Raw genomic sequence first — 10,229 nt, forward strand, 5'->3', positions numbered from 1 at the left:
CATGAGTTACCAGAAAGAAGCAAGCTGTAAGATCTCTGACTGTAATGAAACGTTGTTTTTTGTTCAGAATATGGTCTTACTGAGATCTAGTCAGAATAATGTGGTAGATGTGGTGAGCATGATCTGACTTTTGACTAGCGGACAGGAATTCTAGTTTGCTTTGGGGTCATTTTTAGGCTTTGGTGTCATTTTCCTATTGCTGTTTGTTTATATTTCTGTTTGAATCACAAAAAGTACTTGGTTAGAGTTAGAAAAAAAATTAAAACACATCTTTTTACAAAGTGAACCACAAATGACAAGCCATATTTGACATACATTACTGCTTCTTTCTGTTAAAGGATACTTACCTTTTGACTGGGGTCAAGTTTTTTTTAGTGATGACAGTCATGGTCTGTGTGCAAAATTCAGTAGTTATATACTATTTAGGATGGCATGACACAGATTTTTTTTTTAGTATTTTTGAAATATGGTTGGGTGATATGAGGAAAATATAATGTTAACATATTTTTGGGGCTATAACACAATATACAATATATATCAGAATATGTTTAAATAACCTCCAAAAACCTGTGCCTGAAATTGCACTGGTATACTCATTGAAATTGACTACTCAATATTTTTTCTACTTTTAATACAACAAAATCTGAATTAATAGAAATGTTTTATTTTAACTATTTGAACCATCAGATGCACAAAGAGTGGCAACTCGATGGTTACCATAAAGCTGTTTTAACCATGGTACGCGGCAAAACCCGTCTTACATTGAGTATATTAGATATGTTGCCCAGTCCTAGTTTGAAACTTTAGTATCCTATAGTAGTTTTGCTTTTGAGACAAGTACTTTATTCACAGCACTGATGTACATATCACACACTGCAGTGTCTACAGTAAACACTGACAGACAGGGATCTGACGTCAAATGTTTTAACATTTGGTAATTATTACTTGGGTTCTCTTAAACAAAGAATGTTCAATAAATGTGCACTTTTCTTAGTGTGAAAGGTGGAGCCAATGCAAAAAAAGCTTAAAACCTAATAGCCAGTGAAGGATGCCACATCTGGTGTCAACAGGCTGGTTGTATGCAAGTTTATGGGAAAATAGCCCTTTGCCTCCCTAATCTATGACCTCAATAAACACATTCCTTATGACTTTATGATCTCAGTCACAAGCTCACACGTCTTATTGAATACAATATGAAGTTTATTTTGGAAATATTACTGTCAAACAGAAGGATAAACAAGATTAGACTTTACCCATTTGATTGAAACACAGCTGAATATTTAGAGCCAGACAGTGTGTTCTACATCCAGTTTCAAAACACCACAAATATGGGACCTTACTAACCAGAGGCTGATGCCCATTGTTACAGTACAGATATAATATGTAGTCTCAAATAAAGTTGGGCTAGTTTGGTAATGTGTTCCCAGGTTGAAAAAATCTAGGGAAGTAGCAAGAATACGCTAACTAGTTAATAAAAGACAACGATTTATCTACGCAGAAGTGTGTGGAACAGTGGTCCACACGATGCTATTTTAGATGCAGAGTTAGTCTGATTGGCTGACCCATGGAAGCAAACATATAAACATCTAATGGCAAACATCAGTCACCGGAAGCAAAGCAGAATATTTCAACAATACAAATCAAACCCATGTAGCAGTAGGTTACATTTGTTATTTCTTTACTTAAATTATCATTAGACTTATATATATATATAGACCAATTGTTGTCGTGTTTACCGTCCTCCAATTTAAAATAACCTTAAGCATTATTAATATTATATCTAATAATAATAATAACAACAACAACAATAGTTAGTAGAATTAACTTTGTCAGGCTATAGCCTAACAATGTGGTTTCTACATAAAACAAAACACACAAACGAAACTAAACTACAACATCTCTCATACTTGGGTTTTTCGATTGCTCCCCCCTCTCTCCTCACTCCCTCGCTCACTCGTTCTCTCTCTCCAGTTCACTCAGAGTCGCTTGACCAACTAGGAAGCGCGCAGTCACAGCTCTGATCCGCGCGCACCGACCTACCAACCGGCTAGCGAGGAGCTCTCTCTCGGATCCCCCTCTTTCTCTCCCGCCTTGCTCCCTCTTTATTCCTCCACATATATTCGGTCCCGGGTCTTCCGCGGATAAATGTAATCGGAGCTCACAGTGGGGAGACGCTGTTGTCGCTTTTCCACCATGGAGGACTGTTGTTCCCTGGAAAACGAGAGGATGGAAGCGTGGCTGGACGACCACTTGGAGTTCACCCATTCCTACTTTGTCAGAAAGGCGTCAAGGTAAAAATAAGAAAAAATAACAGTGGAGAGGTCAGTGTACGTTCAGCCGGGTGTATGTGACTTTCCAGGGCTTTTCTCTGCAAATAAACTATTTTATGTGCAGCCGCGCAGGCAATCAGATTCCCTTTGTTAGTTCTGACTGTTTCCATTGTAGGTGTCACTTTACCTCGCTGTTTATTCAGGAAGACTGTAAAACCTGCACTGATCGTATCTTGACACCAATCATCGTGTGCAGTGGAGGTGAGCCTGCTCAGGTGCGCTACCTGCAGCGTTTTGGATGTCACAGAGCTGCTGTGCTGGCGAGCTCCTTTCAGTCTACGACTTTATTTCGTTTCACCGTCCACGTCACAACACCTCTGAGAGTTAGACTGAGCCCTTTAATCATTAACTTTTACTGCTGCCAGTGATTCTGTTTAATTCTCATAGTTTGCTGTTCAGTGATAATTACACTTACCTTCCATATAAAAGAAAGCACTTCATTTGTGTTGCAGCGTTCAGTTTTTGAACCTCAGAGAGTGTGGTTTGGAACAAATTAGCCTTTCAATTTGTTCGGCAAACACAGAATCCAAAGCAGTCTTTCTGGAACTGTAGCGGCTGTGTAAGACTTTTTTACAGCATGCATACCTGGGAATTTCATCAGTTTGGCTGCACTTCATCAGGGCACTTTATGTCTGTGTTTGCTTTAGTGACAAACCCCTTCAGACCTATTTATTCACTACCACCAAGGTAATGTCACTCAGTGTTTTTTCATCTGTCACAACATCCCAAGTCCATCTTGAAATATTTTCCATTGTCAGAGGACATTTTTTTTCTCTCCCTCCTGCGTTTTTTGACCACATTACTAAAGCAAAAAAGTTGATTGGCTTGGAGCAAGAGGTTTGCACACATCAGCCATTCTGCAGTTCTGGTTGAGAGGCATTTCTTAGAGAGGTATTGATTCAGCCACACATCCCCTGGATACATTAGGGTCAGCCCTGTGGGGAGTCAGGCAGCTCAATGGGAGATGGAGGAGGAGAGGACCTCTGAGAAACTGCACATAACGAGCACTTTGTCTCCTACAAAGTTTTACTTGCTTGGATATGCCCAAGATACCACGGACAATTTCACAGCCAGCACTTTTTATCACCTTCTCAAGGTTCTGACCTTCCGTTCAGGTGAACAGAGCTTTGGTGACAGGCATAGAAACAGAATGAGTCACATGACCTTCGGCGCGTTTGAAAACTGGACCTGAAGTGGAGTGCATGCTCGAAATGTGTGTGGGTTGATTAGACAATGTGTTGGCTGATTGGAGAGATTCTCCATAATCACATTCAATTTAATGTTTCTCTTTACACACTAGCATACACTCTGTCTAATACACACACTCATATTTGATTTGTTCCAGTAAATGTCATCATTAGAGGCTTCCAGTGGCTATCTCACACACAAACACACATAAACACATAGCCTTGATAAAAGTATTCTGGCTACTGCTGCATTTACATTCAATTTACATTGTTATCACTGTTTACTGTTATTTAATATCATATAATAATTTCATCGTCTAAGCATGTAAAGAGCACTCTGCTTGCTCAACATTTCATCTCTTTCTCACTCTCACTTGTACATTTATTTCTAAATCTTTTTGCAAGCTTTCTCTTATTAAATTTAAAGGCTAACTCTGAATACTTTCAAGTATTTGAGATTCATTTTGAAGGCGGTCTGGCTGTATATGAACACAATTTCAGCTGTTTGTGTCCTGAGCCACAGTGAGAGACAGCCTGCTTTTAGTTATTTCTTTTGCATAAAGTTTGTGGTTAGTTTTATAATAAGAAATATTGCAGGTTGTATAACTTACTGTATGCTGTTTGTTAGTGTACTTGGAAATAATTGCCAGGTCAGCGTGGGTAGTCTTCTCAGAGGCTCAGATGGGGTTTTGCAAAAGTAGAGCCATGGAGGACTTTGGAATTCAGTGTTTTATCATTGCATTTAAACATCTGTAAACTCCTGACACTTTTATGTCGAGGTGTCTGCTGATACTGAGTTGATGTTGATGTGTGATGTCGTAAATGCAGAGAATAGAATAGAATTTCATAAATCTCCCAGCAGTCATTGAGACCCTGTCCAGCTTTCTTGAGTCAGGATTAGATTGCATCCTTAGAAGTAGAATTAAGAACCAACAGCTTGTTTCTCCAGCAAATTATTGACTCTTTTCTGTCCCACGTGCCCAATGTTGGTCAGCAAAACTTCCATTCTCCCTAAAGGATAGCATCAGCTTCAGACTTAAAATGCAAGAAGGAATAAGAAGGAATAGTTTTCATGAGTTATTACATTGAATGAAGAGCAGCTGAAGACGCATGTTTGCTTTTACATAATCAACAATTCTTTTCTAAATGTGTAACTTTGGTCATTTTTGCACTGTTTTCATTCATTTGAGTTGGATTTCAGTTAGTTGATGTAAACAGGTTTTATGGAACCTCTGTAATTTATGTTCAGTCGATGCTGATCCTGTTCTTTTGGTGTGGAAGCTCTGTGATCCTCATCTCAACTAAGTCCTTTTGAAGTTGAAGCTTGTGAGCTTTGAGTAGGTACAAAGAAGAGATTTTTATTAGATTAAAGTGTGTATAATGTGATCATCTGGTTAAATTTTAATGTTCTTCTTCTTTCCACTACACGGGCATGGAACTCATTTCATGATGGAAAAAATTTCAAATTCAGCCTGTAATGAGATGCCTAACAAATGATTTGAATTCGTATCGTTCTCCATTTTTATTCTAATTGCAGAATAAATTTTGGCAAACTGTTCTTGATTAATGTCTGTTTTTGTTTTGATGCAGTAGCAGACAAGAATTTGTGCAGGAGTTTGGCTTTGATTAGCAACACAGCACTACTCACAGTCTACCTGTCAATCAATTTGCCTTGTGCATTTACTCAAAAAGGCTTCATATATAATATAGTATATCTGCAGGTAATCTAACCCTATGAGCCAAAACAGTATGTCTAGTCACAGTTGAAGCAAATTAGACTGATTACCTCCTAACAATAGATCTAACAATGGAGCATATTAAGGTTTGAGATATGTGTGTGGGTAAGTAAGACAGTTCTTCTGGTCAATATGTGTACTTGTGCAGACAAGGCTTATGTGGTCTAAAGCTGTTTTGGTATCATGCCAAGTGCCAACAGCCTTTTAGTCGTGGGTGGTCATAATGTTTTGGAGATATTCTAAAAACTTCTGACGGACATTTTCTTTTTCATTTTGACAGGGAGATGGTGAATGCCTGGTTTGCTGAACGCATCCATTCCTTTCAGCCATCTGTGTCCAAAGAAAGTCCTTCACAGCAGCGAGCCCACCAGCCCACCACTGACCTTGGCCCTTCCTGTGCCTCCACCATCCTCCCACCTACCCTCAGCCACTTGGACAACCGCTGTCCATCCCCAGCTACAGTCTCCAGCCCGGCCCCTGGTACCCCAACTCGCAAAATCTCAGCGTCAGAGTTTGACCGCCCACTCAGACCCATTGTGGTTAAAGACTCAGAGGGCTCGCTGACATTTTTGAGTGACACTGACCGTGAAATTGTCCCTGTGAGGGGCTTGGTGATGGGTGAGGGTGGTATTGGTGGGGGAGGTGGGAATGGAGGTGGTGGTGGTCTTGAGGGTGACCGCTGTGCCAGGCTGCTGGAGCTGGTGAAGGATGTATCGAGTCATCTGGATGTGACAGCGCTCTGCCATAAGATCTTCCTCCACATCAATGAGCTGATTGCTGCAGACCGCTACTCACTGTTTCTGGTACGTCAGGAAAGAAAGCTACAGTTGTAACTGATTTAACTGTTGCAGAGCACAAAAAGAAGATACGCCTCTTTATATGCTCACTGATACGTTACAAGAAGCGTATTACATTGCCACCCTCGTTTTATTTAACAGTTTATGTAGAACAACGTAAATCTCCTGTCACTAAGCCTGTCACTGTGCTCCCTAACAAAAAGTTACATGTATGCATGAATGTTATTTCATTTCATAAGTTTATCATTAGCGGTAAGCTTAAAGCAGTAGTTACACATTTTAAAATTTGATTCTGAGCAGTGTTTTTCAGAGTTGGATGGAGCTTTAATACAAGTATCAGGTGCTTGTGTTGCAAGCTAGAAGTGATTAGCATGCTTAGCTAAGTTAATTACCCTCTGGCTCTAGCTCTGCACGCAGTTGTTGTTCTTGTCTCATCTTGGAAAGAAAGGAAGTGACTATAGCGCACGGTCATCTGGTAAAAACAAAAGCAGGCTGTGCTTTATTTCATATTTCACAGTTATTGTGATGCTCGCTTAACACTGTGATAAAAAAAGAGTGTAGCAATATTACTTTGCTATAAATGCTATGTTGTAAATGCTAAAAATTCCTCTATATCATTTTTTTATGATTTAGTCTTTTGGAATAAAAAGTTAAACTCTAAATATAAGATGCTAACAGTCACCAAAACTGGAACATGCAAAAAAAAAAAACACAATTATTTGTGTTTTTGTCATACGCACAGTATTGGCTTATAACTTCTATTTCAGTCATTAGTTTTATTTCAGTTGTGTTGCTACTTTTTGTTTTTGGTCTCAGGTGGGTGAGGATAGCTCAAACAGGAAGTTCTTGGTCAGCCGGCTGTTTGATGTGGCAGAAGGAACAACACTGGAAGAATCTTCCAGTAACTCTATCCGACTGGAGTGGAACAAAGGGATTGTGGGACACGTAGCTTCTACGGGACAACCACTCAATATCAAGAATGCTTACGAGGTGAGCACTTTTAAGTCTTCTTTAAAAACAGAGATCTTTAGCAGCATCAGTTAAAGTATCTTACATGAGCTGATTTGCCATGTGTTCAAAAACAGACTTACGTATGCTTTAGTTTAGTTTGATCATTCTTGCTGATAGAGCTCAGTGGATATGAGAGGAACCAAAGAGGGTGAATAGGTCAAAGTGCTCCTCTCGAGTTTCAGCTTTTACCACACATGTGGACGTATGGACGTAATACAAACTAGCGATTTAATTTTTGGGAGGCTTGCAGTGCCTGTTGGCTTTGGTCATGTAATAAAACATACATTGGTTGTGTTTTTTCATATCACTCTGTATAGCGACATGGCAAAACAGCTGCTGACAACAACCAAACAAATAAAAAAGAAATACATACAGTCAGAAAAATTATTTAAACCCCTGCTGATTTTGTAAGTTTGGCCACTAACAAAGAAATGATCAGTCTATAATTTCAATGGTAGGTTTGTCTGAACAGCGAGAGACAGAACAATAACCAAAAAATCCAGAAAAAAGTTAATAATTTGCATTTTCATGCAGGAAATAAGTATTTGATCCCTTTGAAAAAAGTGCTTTAGTACTTGGTCGCAAAACCGAAGGTCAAACGTGTCTTGTAGTTGGCCACACATTTTTCACACATCTCAGGGAGGATTTTGTGGCATTCTTCTTTGCAGATCCTATCCTTGTCATTATTGTTTTGTGGCTGATGTTTGGCAGCTTGAACCTTCAGCTGTGGGATTAAGATCTGGAGACTGACTAGGCCCCTCCAAGACCTTAATATGCTTCTTCTTGAGCCAATCCTTTGTTTCTTTGGCCGTTTGTTTTGGATCATTGTCATGTTGGAATACCCACCCATACCCATTTTCGATGCCCCGGTCGAGGGAAGGATGTTCTCACCCAAGATTTGACGGTACATGGCCCCATTCATCCTCTCTGTGATGTGGTGCAGTTGTCCTGTCCCGTTGGCAGAAAAACACTCCCACAGCATAATGTTTCCACCTCCATGTTTGACGGTGGGGACAGTGTTCTTGGACTCATAGGCAGTTTTCCTTCTTCTCCTCCAAACACGAGTTGAGTTGATGCCAAATAGCTTGATTGCGGTCTCATCTGACCACAACACTTTCACCCAGTCCTCCTCTGAATCATTGAGATGTTCAGTGGGAAATCTCAAACAGGCCTGTACATGGGCTTTCTTGAGCAGGGACCTTGTGGGCACTGCAGGATTTCAGTCCTTCACAGTATAGTGTGTTACCAACTGTTTTCTTGGTAACTAGCGTTCTGGGCTGGTTCCACACTGTTCTCATTGTCATTGAAACTCCACGGGGTGAGATCTTGCGTGGAGCTCCGGATTGAGGGAGTTATTTTATGGTTCTTCAATTTGCGAATGTTCGCACCAGCTGATGCCACCTTCTCACCCAGCTGCTTGGCAATGGTCTTGTAGCTCATTCCAGCCTTATGTAGGTCCACAATCTTGTCCCTGACATCCTTAGAAAGCTCTTTGGTCTTGGGCATGGTGAACAGCGGTCTTTTATACAGGTAACTAGTTGAGAAGGCTCCCAGTGTCAGCTTGTTACCTGTATAAAATACACCTAGGATCCAGAAATCTTGCTCACTAATAGGAGATCAAATACTTGTTTCATTCATCAAAATGCAAATTAATTTGTAACCTAATTCATCACTGTTCAAATAAACCTACCATTGAAATTATAGACTGATCATTTCTTTGTTAGTGGGAAAACTTACAAAATCAGCTGGCAGCTCAAATATTTTTTTCCCTTACTGTATAATTAGTCTTCTTATTTTTTGCTAGCTTTATGTAATGTAACACAAAGCGACAGGTACTAATAGCATCAGTGTTTAATGAGCATTTATTTACAGATATGAATGACAGCACATTCATTTCTGCACAGTGACCCCAAACTGCCACTGCATTAAAAAATGTTTTGCTAAATATATTTACAAACATAAATTAGGCACCATGTTGTTAAAATATAACAACATTATATAGAGCATATTTATAAAAATATAAATAACATTTCTTTTAAACAAAAGCTCATTTTGTATAAATGCTGTGTAGATGCTGTGTAAACCAGAAAACATGAATGCCATGTGGAGGTGCTGGATTGTTGAATTCTTGCCAATAGAACCTTAATGTGTTTTGGCACATGAATAATTAGATGCCTGTTTCTACTGTCATGCATAAGCTGCTCTTCTTTTTTGCACCTGTGCACAGATAAAAGGCAAATTAGAGGCCTGATTACAGCTATATAGGACAAAAGCATCCATGTTCTACAGGACAAATCCCGAGTACAGGGGAAGCAAGTACCTGACTGTTAGCATGCTGCTGTTATGCTTGTACTGCATTGGCAGTGTGTTTGGTATCGTTGTCATACTGAAAAATGAGCATGTTGCTAATCACATACTTTCCAGATTGCATTCATAATTTGATCAATTTTGACAAGATGCCCAACACCACTCGCTGAAATTTAGCTATGAGTAGATGCATCTGAAGGGCCAAATGCATCTCCCTGTTGTTGTTTCTCTGTATTTTTTGATTCTGTCAATCTGCTGTAAATACTATACGCCACACACCATGATAAGATATGCCAAGTGTTCAGCTAATAGTTCTTTGATAATAATATTGTTGGGGTAAAAATGCAGTTTCATGCCTGTCAGACTGTTTTATCTTTGTAATTTTTCAAAGATTCAGCTAAAGAAATTGGAATAACTGTGTTATGTGTTTTTGTGACAGGCTTAATTAATAATCTCTGTTAAGTGTCTCAATAAATATAGAACCATTCCTCTGAAAATAGTCCGGTACAAGGACTAGAGTAAAAAAAAATCCACCAATGCCCAAATAAACCCTTTGAAAGACCTTCCAAAAGCCTGGAATACTACTGCCCAAGACCACTTTAAAAATTCCAAAATGGTCTGGTAGCCTTGAAGCAAAATAAAGAAATGAAGGGAAGCTCAAGACTTTTTGCATGACACAGCAAATAAGATGGACCGGTGTGGTGTGATTCTGTGTGTGCAAAAAAGATTTCCTGCTGGGTACCATCCTCCTTTGATAACACTGTCATCTGGTTGCCTGCCAACCACAAGATGATGATTATGGAGCTGGAAGAGAAAGAGAGAGAGGAACAGATCAAGAATGACTTATGGGATGTGCATGTG

At 39.5% G+C, this 10,229-nt stretch overlaps 1 protein-coding gene across 4 annotated transcripts in view; it reads left to right on the forward strand.

Annotated features, from left to right (window-relative positions):
- pde5ab (phosphodiesterase 5A, cGMP-specific, b) overlaps nt 1–10,229 on the forward strand; it is a 114,862-nt gene that overhangs the window by 40,852 nt on the left and 63,781 nt on the right. For 2 of the 4 annotated variants that reach the window (XM_005753199.1, XM_005753200.1), the window contains exons 1-3: nt 1,992–2,291; nt 5,534–6,056; nt 6,867–7,040. In XM_005753199.1, coding sequence (XP_005753256.1) covers nt 2,194–2,291; nt 5,534–6,056; nt 6,867–7,040 — 795 coding nt within the window. In that variant the 5' untranslated portion in view covers nt 1,992–2,193. Of the gene's footprint in view, nt 1–1,991; nt 2,292–5,533; nt 6,057–6,866; nt 7,041–10,229 lie in introns of those variants that run through there. The other 2 variants (XM_005753202.1, XM_005753203.1) reach the window with 1 other exon arrangement.

Source organism: Pundamilia nyererei, unplaced genomic scaffold (genome assembly GCF_000239375.1).
Source record: "Pundamilia nyererei isolate P.nyererei 1_Seehausen unplaced genomic scaffold, PunNye1.0 scaffold00411, whole genome shotgun sequence".
NCBI lineage: Eukaryota > Metazoa > Chordata > Actinopteri > Cichliformes > Cichlidae > Pundamilia > Pundamilia nyererei.